At 38.5% G+C, this 17,654-nt stretch overlaps 1 protein-coding gene across 11 annotated transcripts in view; it reads left to right on the top strand.

Moving 5' to 3' along the window:
* Positions 1–17,654, top strand: part of myb (v-myb avian myeloblastosis viral oncogene homolog) — a 112,381-nt gene that overhangs the window by 71,644 nt on the left and 23,083 nt on the right. For 3 of the 11 annotated variants that reach the window (XM_043686197.1, XM_043686182.1, XM_043686192.1), the window contains exons 1-4: positions 5,939–6,253; positions 13,084–13,201; positions 13,687–13,758; positions 14,677–14,769. In XM_043686197.1, coding sequence (XP_043542132.1) covers positions 5,970–6,253; positions 13,084–13,201; positions 13,687–13,758; positions 14,677–14,769 — 567 coding nt within the window. In that variant the 5' untranslated portion in view covers positions 5,939–5,969. The other 8 variants (XM_043686186.1, XM_043686227.1, XM_043686221.1 and 5 more) reach the window with 8 other exon arrangements.

Below are 17,654 nucleotides of genomic sequence, written 5' to 3'. Positions count from 1 at the left end.
GGGTCCTAGTCTCCTCGCCTAACGGAAACAATTTCCTAGCATCCACCCTTTCCAAGCCATGTATTATCTTGTAAGTTTCTATTAGATCTCCCCTTAATCTTCTAAACTCCATTGAATACAATCGCAGGATCCTCAGCCGTTCCTCGTATGTTAGACCTCCCATTCCAGGGATCATCCGTGTGAATCTTATCACCCTCACCTTAACCTCCTTCCACCTATCGCATTTCCAAAGCCCCTCCCCTATGTCCGTCCTCCATACCTTTTATCTTAGCCTGCTTGGCACACTTTCCTCATTCCTGAAGAAGGGCTCATGCCCGAAACGTCGATTCTCCTGCTCCTTGGATGCTGCCTGACCTGCTGCGCTTTTCCAGCAACACATTTTCAGCTCATATTTCCAAGTCAGGATAGTGACTTGGAGAGGAACTTGCAGGTGCTGGTGATTCCCATGAATCTGCTGTCCTTATACTGTTAGTCACGTCTATCATGTTGCATTTTCACAATAATTGCATACTTATAAACAAAAATTGTTCTTATTTAGCAATTATGGCAGAAGCATTTTTTTTGCTTGATTAGTTGCACAAACATTCTAATGTTGATCACTGACATCAGTTCCCAAATTCACCATTTAAACAAATAGTAATTATTATTTATGTTAATTTGTTTAACTTATGCCATCAGTTATTTGCACACATTTTCCATGGTAAACATACATGCAACAAAACAGATTTAATGCAAAATAAACCATTGATAGAACAAATATGTTTAAATTTACTTTTTAAAAAAACACACAGGGTGTTGGTGATACTGACAAAATTGCAGTATTGCTGCTTGCAAATTGAGCAACTTGACTCTGTTCCATCTTACAGTTAAATCATAACTGATCTGACCCTCAATTTCATTTCACCATTTTGGCTCCAAGTCACTCAATACTGCAAATTCCAGATTTTATTTCATTCATTCATTCATGGGATACGTGCACTGCTGGCTTGGCCATTTATTGCTCATCATTAGTTGCCCAGAGCGCAATTTAAGAGTCAACCAAATTACTCTGGATCTGCTGTCACATGTAGGTCAGACCGGGTAAAGATGTCAGATTTCCCTCCCATAAAGAGTATTAAAGAAACTGATTTTCTTTCCAACAATTGACGGTGGTGCACTAGACTAGCTTTTAATTCCAGGTATTTTAAAACAACTTCAAATTTCACCACCTGCCAAAGTAGGATTTGAACATGTGCCCACAGTACTTTAAGCCCGATACCATTGGTTATAAAACCATTGCCTTTACCACACCATTCCCTCAACCACTACTTATCATGCAAAAAAGTGCTTCCTCTTTTCAGACTGAAAAGACCCAATCCTAATTTAACGTTTATATAAAGCAGGAAAAAGGATGATGTAAATAATGCTCAAAGACAGTATATATTTGGTTAAAATTAAGTAGCAATCACACTGCTGAGTGTGTCGTACAGGCCAACAAATAGTGGATACTAAAAGAAGGAGATGGAGAAGTAAATTTACAGAAAAGTTGCAGAAAGATGTAGAATTTTAGAATGCTGGTAATCAATTATCTTGATATACATTGGAAAAGTAATAGATTGGGATAAAGATAGGTAGGATTTCCTCAAATGTTTACAAGAAATTTCCTTGATCATTTTTCCAGTGCATTGAAACAGCCATGCTGGACTTGGTTCTGGGGAAATAAATGGGGCAAGTGAAGTAGAGCAAGGCCATTTATAAAAGTAATCACAATGTCATTAGGTTTATTTCAATTATGCTAAAAAGTAGTGATTTACTCATAACCATATTCAAAAAGGAGTAGAAGGATAAACCTGTGAAGGATCAGTGTTAGAACAACAGGCCTTTTCATTATATATTAACAAATTGAATTTATGTATAAAGTTAGAGATAAAACAAAACTTATAAATGCAGTAAACATTGAGGAAATCAGTAACAGATTCCAGGAAAATACAGACTGGTTAATATGATAGATTTAAAATAGATGCAGGAACACAGGGTTGAATATTCTCAGCCTCTGAATGACAAATCAGTTGGAAAAATATGACAAAAAGAATGAGATTCTTGACATCAAGAAACAATTTCCAATTTTCTGCCCAAAGTTTGGCCAGAGATGGGAATCTTGCTAGTGAGCAGTGAGAGGCCTATTTGCATGCGTTAACATCTCAATATTTCCTAATATAATTTAAACTCAGTCTGCTATTCTCAAAAAACTGGCAGAAACTCGATGGCCACAACTCCTGACATCAAAGTCACAGCAGGTACCTAGTGGCCTCAGTTTGCTTCTTGCTCCTCCAAGCCCTCATGTTGGACAACACTCCCCAATATCTCAGGGCACATTCTATGGGCAATGACCACCTGAACCCCATCCATAGAGGTTCGTATTGGATAAACACGAACTTGATCACATCACCATGGCACAACTCAGATGAAAACAGATTGTTGCCTTTCTGAATCAGTCAAGTGGGTGACCCCTGGTCAATCCACTGAAAGTCAAGAGGGGTTATCAGGAACAAGTGCTGTGGTAGTGATACTGGGGAAGTCAATTATGGAATTTGGAAGCAGCATGCTGGGTGCTGAGGGAACATTAATTGTAATAGTAGGTAACTTAAAGTATGAGGGTGGGAGAAATCTGAGCATGAGAGTTCAAAGTCCATTGCAGGAGGGAGTCCAATGATGTTCACCGCCACCCTGGCTTTGATGGGGTTGGCAGTGGACATCAATGTTTGGCATCACTAAGCTGTACGCCTGGTGCTCAGGGGTAAAGTGGGAAGATGAGCAGCTAACTTAAAGGCTTAGTGGAACATGGGGAAGATCAAAGGCATGGAGTTGACAGGGAATACAAGACAGAAAAAAAATGAAGGTTGGGAGGTATCAGCTAAATTAAGAAGCTGAGTTTGCATATCACTCTGTGAACCATTACAAGTGACGCCTTTGGTTCTAATCAAAATCACGTGCACACAATCAAAATGGATCTTTAAATTTAATTATTTTATAATTTCCACTTTCTTAAAAGTAATTTATCAGCTATCTATCAATGAATTGTCAGAAGCATTATTTCCAACAAGTACTTTATCAGTTTACTCTGTAGGGAAGTGTAAGAAATTGATAAAAATGTAGAAAACAATGGGATATTGAGCTAGGCATGTTCTGAGGAAACTTCCTCAATGTGAGGACCACAGTAATTGTAATTCTCATTTGCTTTTATTCAGAAGTTTAGTGTAAGCTGGTCAAATTTGATTTGATTTATCAAACACATGTACCAAAGTACAGTGAAAAGTGTTGTCTTACGTGCTTTGCAGGCAGATCGTATTGTACCAGTGCATCAGGATAACAGAGTGCAGGAGATAATGTTAAATCTGCTAAGAAGGCACAGAGAGATCAACATTAATATTAAATAAGTCCACTCAAAAGTCTGATTACAGCAGGGAAGAAGCTATTCTTGAATCTGTTTGTACATGGATACAAACTTTTATATCTTCTGCTCGACGAAGAGGGTGGAAAAGAGTATAACCAGGATGGAAGGGTCTTTGATCATGTTGGTGGTTTTCCCAAAGTTGAAGTTAATGGATGGGAGGCTGCTTTGAGTGATGGACTTGGCGGTGTTCACAACTCTCTGTAGTTTCTTTCAGTCTTGGGAAAAGCAGCTGCCATATCATGACACATTGCATCCAAACGAGATGTTTTCTTTGGTGAATCTCTAAAAATTTGTAACAATCTTTCTGGACATGCTGAATTTCCTTACTCTCCTAAGAAAATAGAGATGTTGCTGTGCTTTCTTGACCATAGTGTCAACATGGGTGGACCAGGTCAGACTGTTGGTGATTTACACTCCCAGGAATTTGATGTTCTTGACCATCTCCATCTCAGCACCACTGACGCAACAGGGTTGTACCCACCTTTCTGCTTCCTGAAGTCAATGACCAACTCCTTCATTTGCTACTTTTGCTGGAGAAATTATTATCTTTATGCTATGGCATTAAGCACTCCATCTCCTTCCTATAATCCATTTCGTCTTAGTTTGATATCCAACTTACAATTGTGGTGTTGTCAGCAAGCTTGTAAATGAAGTACATTTAAATTTTTAATTTTTTTAAATTACACAATTGAAGCTAATTAGGCATTCCAGGAACTGCAGAATTGTTTTCACAAATAATGGGTAATCAATATGGAAAATGCAAAATCTGCATTTAGGGGAAAAGGTCACAATATTCTGCAAACTGCTTTGAAGTAAGATTAAGTTTTAGCAAATTTGATGTTCAGCAGCAAGAAATTAAACCCTTAAGATCATAAGAAATGGGAACAGGAGTAGGCCGTTCGACCCCTAGAGCCGACACCACAAGTCAATTGGATCATGGCTGATTAACATTCCTCACATCCATTTTCTTGCCCTTTCCTGTAATCCTTGATTCTCCTACTGATCAAGAATCTATCTATCTCAGCCTTAAATATACATTAGGACTCTGTCCTCACAGCTCTCTATGGCAAGGAGTTCCAAAGACTCTAAGAAAAGAGATCCCTTCTCCTCTCTCCCATGAAGGGAAACAACCTTTCAGCATTTGTCAGTCCAATTTATTGTATTCAACAAATCAATATGAACATGAAATTCACCAATTTATATTCCCATGTAAACTATTCTAAATTAGGTACTAAAATCTTAATTTTAAATAGGAAAATATCTGTACATAAAACCTAAAGAGGAAAACTGCATGAACCTGTCAAGTGAACTTTGTCAACCAAAATGTATACCCTAATCAATACAGCAGGTATAATGCTAAGCTACTTAGAAAAAAAAACAGCAGATTAGTTACTATGATGGAGGCAAAAAACAACTGAATGCTGTGGTGAGAATTTTCTCATTAGATAAACTCAGGGATGAGTGACCTTCCTTATCTATTTGAATTTTGTATTCACTTAGCTATCACAAATGTTAATAGCCTAAATCTTGTATTGAAATATTACATAGAATATATCATGCAGAAACTTATCAGCTGGCACAACCAGTTCATGTTGGTACTTATGCTTTGTGCAAGATTTATTGACTACCTACCCATTTTATTTTGAGAAAATAATGTGGAAAGATAAAATATAATCCTCCGTGAACAAAAAAAGGTGCTTGTTTTTAGTTGAAAAGTATTCAAGCAATTCTAAGTTTTGTATTGTATAGAAAACAAATTCTACAGCACCTACCAGGAAAATATATATACTATTGGTTTGTAAAGATAATGATAATAATTATGATAAGACCCTCATATGTTTTCCACGGTAATGGAAACATCAAGAACAGCCAGTTGCAGTTCATATTTGAAAACAGGTCTTGTAATTTATGCAATGTAACAGGGCGGGGAAGGGTATTTTCCAGCAAGGACAGCTGTTGCTTTTCTTATCAAAGCCAACTCTTAACAAGAATGGCAAAGTTAGCAACACCGATAAGTGTTCCATATGCTTAACCTTCCAGCCCACCCTCTAACCACCTCGTTATTATGGCAGCGGATAGTTTAGAAATGCTTTCCAGGCCAGGGAGCTGGACCCACAATTAGCGTGGGTGAAAGGAAATGCAGGCACCGCGGCTGAAGGGGGCAAGCGCCAGCCCGGACATGCACGCGGTGGCGCGAGCCTCGGCGCACTGTGCAGGTGAGTGGATCCGTCGCGCCACCCGCAGCCGAGGTGTCGGGCAGCCATCGGACACGCGCGCTCCCCACACTCCAATCCACGCATGCGAGTTTCTCCCCCTACTCCCGCCACCTCCCCATCTGCTGTCTCTCACACACACACACAATTCCACGCACAGGTCTCCCCTCCACCAGTTACTCGCAGCCCGAGCCAGGCGGACGCGCGCACTAGCGGCACGTGCCGTGGGCGGGCGCGAGGGCGTTCCCGGGAAAGAACCCGCCGCAATTTGAATCGACAGGATTCCAGAGGTGGAGAAGGTTTTGTGAATAGGACCAGTGTGTATGCGTACAATCAGAAATAACAACAACATAATAACCAGTCAATTCTTGAGGGCGCAGAGAGGGAGACTGTTCTTTTTAATTTTGTGTTACCGTGCTGTCTGGTGTAAATTCTCAGATCTACCCCGACCATCACCACCACCCCTCTCTTTCGGGGAACGACAACCCTCCTCCTTGCTCGCCCCTCAACTCTCTCCCATCACCGTCGCCCAGCAGCACCCCGTCCACCTGCGGCTGAGTGGATCGCCTCGCCTCGCCTCCGGCCAGCCCATGGACACCTCCTTCGGGTACGTGGGAAATCGACAGACGGGCGACCGTTGGCGGCGTCACGTGGCCCCCTCCCGGGGCGGGAGGGGGCGGCGCTCCGCTCTCTCCCGGTTCATCGTGAACGGGCAGGCGGGGGCGGGAAGGGGGCTGTTTTAAAAACAAACACTGTACTACTCTTCCCCCCACCCCAAAACGTCCCACCGGGCGGGTCCGGGAAGGGGCGTGGGGTGGACTGTAACAGGTGATGGGGGAAATCTCACCTTCGAGGTCTGGTCCGCGAGTGAGGTGGGCGGACGGCGATTTTGACGTTTTCTTTCTAATGATGAGATTTATTCCGGTCTAATGAACTGATGGAGGTGTGGGGTATTTTTTAAAAATACCTGGTGGGTGTGATGAGGAAATTGTTGGCACCCCCGTCAGTGCCCATGCGGAACTCCTCGACGTGCTCCAGGTGCAGACAGCTCACCTGGATTCACATTACCTTTTCTATATACAATATATATATATATAGATGGGATATAAGCAAGAGTTAACTATTCAGCTTCACTGCTTCTTTCCTTCACCGGGACCTGCAAGGAAATGAGAGGTGCAACAGTTCTTGGCCATTGACATACACCTACTTGCCCATCAGCCCCGTCGCTATTTTTCACCGGGAACGCCAACATTGTAATGACCCTTCGCTCTTGCAGAGCTGCTTGTTCAGTGTCTCCGGCATTTTCTGATAACCAGGTCCTGTTATTGCAATCCACTTTGGGAAAAGCTGCCAAAAGGAAGCAGGCAGTGAGTGACAGTGCATCTGGTCAAAGTGGTTGCATTGTCTGTAGATTTAATTTATTCTTAAAAATTGTAAATGTTGGACATAATGTGTTTTCAAGAGCCCCCTTTCCCACAAGGCATAGCTCGGGAAACCTAAGGGTTATAAGAAAGGGGTATCAGCTGACGAAAATGCAGAATAACTGAATTATTTTATACAGGTAAAGGGAAGATGCCGACACCTGGAGAATAAAAAACTGAGAGGGTAAATATCACTAAACAAAAAGCGTAGTGATGTAATGGGGGGGGGGGGGGGAAGAAAAGGCTGATGAAAAACACAAAGGGAAAGCGGTGGTAACGGAAATGAGGAAACTAATCTACAAAAAAGAGGAAGAAAGATGACAAACTGATGGCAAGAAATATAATCAAAGTTTCAAAAAAAAAGGCACGAACAAACAAATTGAGGATGGTGGCCGGGACAGTGAACTGTGGTTGAAGTTCCAGGGTTCGTCCAAGCAAAAATCTGGTGTGAGGTTTTTTTTTCATTCTGACACAATTGTTGCTAATAATTAAAATATGTAACAATTATAGGCTCTTTGCAAAACACGCTAATGCAACTGATTGCCATAAAATTGAACAGGGGAAACGATTACGGAAGATATTCCAGTCTTGGCGATGTACGCTGAGACATCTGCATTGGAAGTAACAAAAATGCGAGCTCGAAAAGAAGACATTTGTCATAACCCTAAGGATAAAAAAGGGAGCTTCTGCGTGAATTTTGGCAGAAATAATTTGCTTGAATGGATCCAAATTGATCAAAAAGACAATTCCTGGTAATTAAAAATTAAATGCAAATTCAACTGAATTAGACTGTAAACACGAAGCAAATTACAGACCCTGCAATATTTTGTTTACTTAAACATTAAATAATAGAACATTAATCATGCTGAGATAAGTATAGGGAGAAAACACTTGGGAATTATATTTATTTAAGGGCTTTGTTGTTTTCATTTGGCATTGACTTTGATCTGAAGTTCGTGTACACTCTCTGCAGTCGATCCGTAAAAGTGACTCCAAAACGTGCTGAAGCAGTACCAACTGCTTTATAGGTTTATTGTCCCGTTGAATTACACACGTGTCAGGAGTGTGCAGGAAAGAGGAAGTGTATTACGGTGATCCAAAATTCCAAATTACTTGCGCTAAACTTACAGATCTGTTGGCGATGATAATGCATCTAGGAAATTTATATTGTTTCACCATAAATGATACTCAAATTGTAAGTATAGCGAAACAGGTAGAATATAGTTTGGTTGACAACTTTTAATCTATGGCTTTGAATACACTTTATATCTATCACAAGCAAATAGTCACCTTGTTATAGATGAATTTTGTAACATTCAAAAATGATCATGCACATTTGCTTTGTTTTCTTTTAATACTGAAACGTTTACGAACAAAGGACCCTCATTACTCCATATTTAGGTTTCATTGCAAAACTGCAGGTTGCGCCATCTATGGAATAAGCACTCAACTTTTTGTTCAGTTCAAAAAAATGTCATTTAGTCGCGTAAAAGAGTAGTTTGCTTTACTGTATGTGTTCTTAAAATGATATATTTCAATCAAGTTTTCTAATGACATGTAAGAAACAGTAACTAGATGTAGAAACTGCCCCTCGTTTTCCCAGTTTGTTATTCCAGCAGCATTTTACTAATAATCAAAATATTGAACAAATTTACTTGGTAGCCACGTCCCTGCGACTGACTTTCCGCGGGAGAAACTGATTGTTTTAGAAGCAATATGGTAAATGTGCAGATTAGCAACAGGGAACTCCGGGACTGGATTCTCTCAGAGAACTGACAGATGAAGAACAAAAGCACTTTATCTCTAATTGTTTACTTTGTAAAACTCCTGGTTGGAAGGGAGGGGGCGGGGTACTGCCGGACCGAGCGGGGATTGCAGGAAAAAGGCGGGTTTCACGGAGGACCGCCAAGGTCAGCAGTGCGCCTGCGTACTATACTGTCTCTGGTTTGGGCGGGAGATTTGGCGGGAGGGGAGGGTCCAGGGCTTTGTTTGTAGGAATCTGTGTTTACAGATCGTACACTTTAATCTCAATTTGCTTCCTCCTCGTGTGAGTTTGGCTGATCACTTGCAGCGACACTTCTTCCGCACTCTCTGAGAGACTCATGGCTCGGCGGCCACGGAATAGGTAACTGTATTATACGTTTTGGCTACTGCCTAATGAACAAAACATAGATTATTGCAGGAAGAGGAAGAACTTTCACTTTAATTTTATGAGGTTTGCACGCTGAGAGAAGACTTGTTAAGCAGTGAGTGAGAAGCTCGGTTCTGTTCCGATACTTAATGCAGCTAAATTATGAATGGTTCGGATCTTTTTATGATATGCTCAATTTCTGCAGTAAACTTTCCATTGTAATTGAAGAACTGGTTAAAATGGAGATTATGTGTATAACCTGTCTACTTAGTATTCAAAACTATGCGGGCACGTTGTAGAATAAGCAGATTTAAAAGGTGCTTTCATTCATGCGCGCACGTTCTAAGTGCCAAATGACAACAACACTTGTTTACTCTTAAATCGAAAAGAACAATGCAATCTTGCAAAATCGATACACAGGTTGAAGATATACCCTTTAAATTATGTCTCAAATGTGTCGCTGTAAAATAGTGGAGCTGCTACAAAATATTTCTCACCTTCCACCACGTTGGTCGTATAGGAAATAGTTGACTGTATGTGTTTATATGTTAGCATTGTAGTTTCTCAGTTGCAATATCCACTGAACCCCGCACTTGTGAGGCAAGTTCTAGTTCAGCATGTTATTGACGTAGCCGAATGCTTTCATGCATGAAAAGAAAATAAGTGCATCCAAGACTAATCAATGAACGACATCACATTTTTATTGTTAGTGCAAGAGCTGGCGGAGTGACACGTGGATTTTAAGTTATTGCAAGCTGTATGAAACTACCGAACACAAGATCTTAATCCTAATTTTTCGACATAATAAGGTGGTTTCTGGATGTGTCATGATAAACTGAACTTTAGGCTATGACCCAAGTTGTCAAAATTATACGTAACAGTGGCAGAAATTGCTTGGAGCTTTTCTCCTTTTTGGCTATTCGTGCGTGACTAATGTTTGTGGTCTAAGGGAACTGAATATATCAGAATCATTATCGTCATTAAAGTGTGAATGAAATGGGGAACAATGACACTTTCCCCGAGTATGCAGTAGCAGAAACCATGCAAGTCCTTTTGTACGCTGAACGTGTGGAAATTCCACACTTTATTAATGGAACCTACAAAGATCTTTTCAAAATTTCAGGACGACAAAACAATCCATGGAATTATGGTATTACTGTAACTTTGTCTCTTTAATTTAGTGTAGTAAGCACCATTTTTGTTTAGTCCACGCGCAAGAATGATTGTGAATTTAACTAATAAGATAAGAGGGCTGGAGTTATCGCACTTTAACCCATTACCTGCCGGTCATTACTTTGCTTGCATTTATAGGTTACTAACATAACTATTTAAAATCTCGTAGCTGAATGTTGGGACGTCATGATCGCGATACTACGAACTCGGCGATATGTATTCGACATTTAAAAAAAGTCCCTTTTATTCGCTTTTCACAGCGGATTAGTTTGGTATTTTTACAATAATGATTCCCAGCAGATTGTTAAGAGTTGCATAAAATCAATAGTTTATATTTGATTTCCCTATCAGTGTGTTTGAATTTTAAATACATAATTTAATAGGCGATTGAAACTTGAGCCATGAAGATCATGTCATCTATTTAAAATTACACATTGGTTTATTGTCTGCTTGCACACCATTCAAGCACTTCTTAATCAGAAATATAGGACTTCATAAGTGCATCTCACCTGCAACAATGTAAATTCCTTTGGTTGTCTGGGTGAAATGGCAATATTTGCTAAATTATAGACAGTTTTGCGCTGTGAATGCACATCTGCTAAAGGTTGGATTAAGACTGTCCTGCCAACCAACAGGAAGAGAAATTCCTTCCATTGATTTGGATTGAATTTGAATACAGGTAAAGGCAATACTTCAGCCCCTGTCAACGTAGTTTTTATTTGCTGTGCATTCTTGCACAATTAACATTATCCAATTTTCTAGAGCAAAGCAAGTACTTTAGCAAGCAGTAAGACCTTAGATTGCGATAAAGATCTGTTCTGTCAGATATTAGGGAATATTATGGCTAGGGCTGAGATTTTTGGTATTACAATTTAATTCTTTGAAAACAACCGAAAATCAATGAATTGATATTCTAGATATGATATGCAACCGACTGTTTATCGGGGAAGTCGGTCAGTTCTTGATAAAACCACTAGATGGGGTGATGTGTAAAGAGAGAAAAAAACTGGATTGAAACATACACCTGGAACAATGCCTCCTGCAGACTGAATTTCGAATGGGTTTAGTCAAGTCTAATCCAACTAAAAGTGGAAGCAATGGGAAATAGAGTTTACGATAAAGTATAAGTGCCCTCTCTTGGTTTTTTTTAAAGTGACTTGAATGACAGACTAAAATTTTGTTTTATCTTGAAATAATAATTCATAATAATTTCTATTTAAGTAATGTTGATGATAGTGGACTAATACATAAAATATCTAGTTATTGTGTATTTGAACAGTTAGCTTCTGAGAAAGTATTGAAACAAAAAATGCATTTAAAGATTTTATTTAATTTTTTGTTCAAAAAGAATACTTCAGCTACTGCTCCCTTTTCTTTATTTTTCCAGTGGCATGCATGATACCAATCCACTTCCCATCTATTTTTGGTTGAAATCTGGGTACTGGGTGCACAAATGAGGCACTGACTGCTTCCTTCATTTTAAATCCCTTTTTGAAGGCATGCCCTAGACTAATACTGCATTGCCTTCCAATAATGATTGTATTGAATCCAGCAACTGAAATATAAATCATCATTTGATGCAAATTTACAGCTGTCATTTTGGATGTTCGAATTGTCACTATTGATCAAATTTGTTCACAGTATGAGTACAAGAATAATTCTGAGGTTAGCTTTGTCTTCCTTTTCCTTGTGTTATTAATCCATTTCTGGGATAGGTATTGGGAAAAGTTGCTCAAATCAATTTTTCATATAAACCTTTTTAATGAGCTTGACAAGACTATTTGATAATAGAGAGCATCATCACCAAGTACAGTATGTCCTCATCTGATATCTGTAGACACACACACAATAATTATTTGAAGTTAAAAGTGGGATGTTTGGCCAGCTGTCATCTACACAGCCATGAGTAATTAGGTCAACTTTGACCCTTTTGATACCTCAGCCAAGGTCTATTAACATATGCTAGGTAGTGGAATGGTGACATGCTTGGTTTGCATGCCTCAGTTGTGCATTAGATAAGCCATTGGTAGAGTTTTAGTACAATAAATTAACTTTTAGATGTCTTACAAATGTCGAGTGCAGGAAGGAATTTAACAAATTTTTGTTAGAGCTGAGATTTCAAAGTGGACAGAAATCTCAAGACACTGATCTGCGATTGAACCATTTGTATTCTAGATGTATGTATGGTCAAGTTATTCAATATGATGGTATAATGTGCTTAATGGAAACTTCTTCTGCCTGTACAGGTGAATGTTTTCACTGATTCATTAGGTCTCTTTTACAAGTGTTGGTTGTAAGCAATTCCTATTAATCAATATATTTATCTAGCTATTTGAGTATGTCTTAAGAGATCTCGCTATTAAAATGTAATTAAGTGCACTAGAAAACTACAGTAGATTTTTAATTTTGCAAAGGATTTGGATTCTGTTATTAACTACTTAATGATATTAAACACCATAAAATAGAGTAGATTAAGATTAGGGTTAATCCTATATCTAACCCATTCAGCGATATACGTTAAGGAGATGCCCAGAAAGGTTGTTTTGAAATATCTTTGTGAATGCTGCACTAAACGTAATGCCTAATGCTTCTAGATTATTTATTTGAAAATGTAGTAATTGTTTTCATTACTTGTCGAACGATGCAATTATCTTTGAAAACAATGTATGAGACTTTATTTGTCCCTAATTATTCATGTTATTTTGTTTGTAGTTTATATAGTAGTGATGAGGACGAAGAAGAGATTGAAATGTTTGATCATGATTATGATGGCCCCCAACCAAAGTCTTGTAAACGTCAATTAAGTAAAACTCGATGGACACGTGAAGAGGTATGTCAAGATTAACTGAATGAGATATAGCTGTTTAAAGCACCTTTAAGCTGAAAATGTAATCAGGTTAAATTAAACTAAAAAAGCTTTAGTTAAAAATCACACAACACCAAGTTATAGTTCAACAGGTTTATTTGGAAGCACTAGCTAGTGCTTTCAACTAAACCTGTTGGATTAAACCTGATGTTGTGTGATTTTTAACTTTGTTCACCCCAGTCCAACACTGGCACCTCCAAGTCATAAAAAAGTGTTGACACATTTAATTTTGCTGTATTCCTTCAATTTATTGTAAAACATCGAAGTCACTGAAAATAATATTTTGTTGGCGTAAAATATGCTTACATATCATTCTGATTATGACTACAATCTGTACTATTACCATCTCGATCAATTCAAAAATCTTTACAGCTTCAACTTGGAATTTTTTTATTATTGTGTATGTGTGTATGTACAAAATAAATACAAACTAGTTGGTTTTCTTAAAGGATGAAAAACTGAAGAAATTAGTTGAACAACATGGAACAGAAGACTGGAAAGTGATTGCTAATTTCCTTCCAGTAAGTACTATTTTCTGTACTCAGTTAAGGTAAACCTTTATTAAGCATACTGATTTTCTGAAAATTCACTGCTGAAAACTGGTATAACAGCATAAGCAAAGTGTAGTAATATTTTAAAAATAATAAATCCATTGCTTCGCTTCTTGTTGTCATGAGCTAAAGACCAACATTAAAATGATGCCTGACTAAAGGATTTATTTTACAATATTTGATTACATAAGGTTTCTTATATTACTGGACTCTTCCAAAAAGTTGAATGTTGAAATCTTTAAAACATGTTTTCAGTTATAATGCAGAGATAACAAAGGTGTAAGTCCCTCGGAACTTTAAGATAGGCCACTTTTGTTTATTTTAATTGCATTGTTTGGATATATTGCAACATATTTCCAAGCCATCACATCCTGAGGTGGGATTAGAATCTGGACACTCACTACCACAGTGTCACAAAACACAATGACTTTTATATGGGTTGTTTAATCTGGATAATTTATAGATTATTTAATTGAAAAATCTTGCTACTAAACACCTGGTAATCTGTCTAACACATGACTTGCTGCAGCTGTTTCATTAAGTTTGTCCGTAGTACGAAATCCAGAACTATAAAAAGTTAACTGAGCAAACTATATAGTATGCAATGCTAAAAGCCGTAAAAAATACTTAAGTTTAAATTTGTTTATGAGATTGATTTTTTTGCTATGACAAACTGCTATGTTAAAGGATTATTGATTGGTGCAGTAATTGTATTTAGTAAGTTATTTGCCTTATCATCTTACACATTTATGTGCTTGAAAAGTGAAATGCAGAAATGAAACTTGTCTGCAGAGTATTGCATTGAATTAAAGCCACAAAGTGTTATATGTTGTCTTGAAAACTCTTTAAAACATTAGAATTAGTTCCTGTATTCCTTTACAAATCTAGAATCGGACTGATGTGCAGTGCCAACACCGCTGGCAAAAAGTTCTAAATCCCGAACTTATTAAAGGCCCTTGGACAAAAGAAGAGGATCAAAGGGTAGGGTTATTAAGCATTAAAATGTTTTGTAGTTAGAAATGTTTTTTTTACTCTACTCTTGATCCAAAACCCTCCACTGAGATCAGAAACTTAACTTGGAAAATGGTTAATGAAAGGAAGACCAACAAGAAAGGTACTTTTATCAAAAAATAAATTTGCAATTCACTTAATGGTGTTTGGCCTTTATTGCAAGGGCTTTGGAATATAAGAGTAAGGAAGTCTTGATTCAATTTTGGAGTTTTGGTGAAACCATCCCAGATTTATTGATTGCCTTGTTGGTACCCTCACCCAAGCAACAGTGTTTCACGAAACTAATTCCAGGGATGAACTGTTATCCATGCAGAGAGTTTATGTGGAATGGGTCAATACTATTGGCAGATCGTGGAGTTTAGTTTAGTCAATTCCTATAAATTGAGTTTGAGAGAACCAATCTGAAAACTTAGGTAGTCCTGATTAATACTAGACCCATTCCAAATGCACATGTTTTCACATGTTTTACAGAGTTTATTAACTTTATCACAGCAACTACAAAATAAATGATACTCAAAATGATTTTCAGTCAATCCACCTCAATATTCAATTCTTCTGCACTGAACAACTAAGAATCATCATTTATTAACCCTTACTAGCCACCTCCTAGTTTATGGTTAGGTACATCCTGAACTCGAATTGGATTATTAGTGCATGAACTGTTCATGGTCAGTCTTGGATTGGCTGGGTAGTGTACACCCAGTTCCAGGCTGATTTTTTTAAAAGTGATGGTCAACTTAGTGGCATCACTACCTCCTATCTCCTGATACATTCTTTGACAGGCTAATCAATTTGAGAGATCATCCTATTTATGACAGGTTATCTCTTAGCTTACCACCTCTATACATCTTTACCAAGATAATGTGGCACCAGTAGAACATTATATCAGACTGAAGATAGTGTCACCTCCTAGTGATATGTTATCATGCAAATATTTCAGCTAATACATCAAAGTATTCTCTGAACTTATCAGTATCCTTAAATTAAAAGAATGATTTGTGATTCCACAATAAGCTGCGTAAGTTGAGGCTAAAATTAATGTACTTCTGATACTAATATAATTCTGCGACGTACTTTAAATTACAAAGCAAAGCCATTTTGGAGCATAGCTGTGTCTTTCAGTAAAAGTCTTTTACCACAAAGCATTCTCACAATTGTTAGCTGAACTTTAGCCTGAGCCTTACAAAGCACTGTAAACCTATGACCTTACAATTTGACTTGGGCCATTTGGGTTTTTTTTCATTTGCAGAAATGTTTTACACTTAAACAGGATATTATTAAATTCTTCACTTGCTTACTTAAGTTGATATTATTAATTATTGAAAAATAACTGCAGCCTAGAGTCTGCAGGTTAGAAGAATGAGAGGTGATCTCATGAGAATATAAAGAGTTTTGAGAAAGTTTAATGGAGTAGAATGCTGATAGGCTGTTTTTCCTGGCAAAAGAATTTCAAGCTAAGGCACATGGTCTCAGGATAAAGAGTTATCAATTTAGGACTCAGATAAGGAAATATTTTGTTGCTCAGGTTTGTGATTCATTTGAATAATCTGCCCCAGGGTCTCTGAGTCATTGAATGTAATCAAGGCTGAGATCCAGAGATTTCTGGATGCCAAGAGAAACATGGGATATGGAATTGGACTGGAAATTGGAGTTGGGGGTAGAGGGTTGGCCATAGTTTTACTGTATGCTGGGGCAGTCATAGAATCATAGAGACATACAGCATGGAAACACACTCTTTGGTCCAACTTGTCCACGCTGACCAAATATCCTATGTAAATATAGTCCCATTTGCCTACATTTGGCCCATATCTCTCTAAACCCTTCCTCTTCATATACCAATCTAGATGCCTTTTAAATGTTGTAATCGTACCAACCTCCACCACTTCCTCTGACAGTTTGTTCCATAAGTCCCTTTTAAATCTTTCCCCTCTCACCTTTAAACCAATGCTGTCTGGGTTTGGACCCCCTACCCAGGGAAAAGACCTTGGCTATTCACCCTATCCATGCCCCTCATGATTTTGTAAACCTCTATAAGGTAATCCCTCAACATCTGACACTCCAGGGAAGATAGATCCAGCCTACTCCACATAGCTCAAACCCTCTAACCCTGGCAGCATCCTCGTAAATCTTTTCTGAACCCTTTCAAGTTTCACAACATCCTTCCTATAGCAGGACACCAGAATTGCTTGCAGTACTCCAAAAGTGGCTTAACCAATGTCCTTTACAGACACAACAAGACCTCTAAACTCCTATACTCAGTGCACTGACCAATAAAGGTAAGTATACCAAACATCATCTTTACTATCTTATGTACCTGCGACTCCACTTTCAAGGAACTATGAACCTGCACTCCAAGGTGCCTTTGTTCAGCACACTCCAAGGACCTTACTATTAAGTAAACAGGTCTTGTCCTGATTCGCCTTTCCAAAATGCAGCACCTCTCATTTATCTAAATTAAACTCCACTTGCCATTCCTCGGCCCACTGGCCCATCTGATCAAGATCCCCTTGTCCTCTGATGTAACCTTTTTCACTGTCCACAGCACCTCCAATTTTAGTGTAATCTGCAAACTTACTAAACATACCTCTTATGTTCGCATGCAAATCGTTTATATAAATGATGAAAAGCAGTGGATCCCACACCAATCCTTGTGGCACACCACTGGTCACAGATCTCCAGTCTGAAAAGCAACCGTCCACCACCACCCTCTGCCTTCTATCTTTGAGCCAGTTCTATATCCAAATCGCTAGTTCTCCCTGCATTCTGTGTGATCTAATCTTGCTAACCAGTCTACCATGAGGAACCTTGTTGAACACCTTACTGAAGTCCATATCGATCACATCCACTGCTCTGCC

The sequence above is a fragment of the Chiloscyllium plagiosum genome, chromosome 3 (assembly GCF_004010195.1).
Source record: "Chiloscyllium plagiosum isolate BGI_BamShark_2017 chromosome 3, ASM401019v2, whole genome shotgun sequence".
NCBI lineage: Eukaryota > Metazoa > Chordata > Chondrichthyes > Orectolobiformes > Hemiscylliidae > Chiloscyllium > Chiloscyllium plagiosum.
This window is presented reverse-complemented; position numbering and strand designations above follow the sequence as displayed.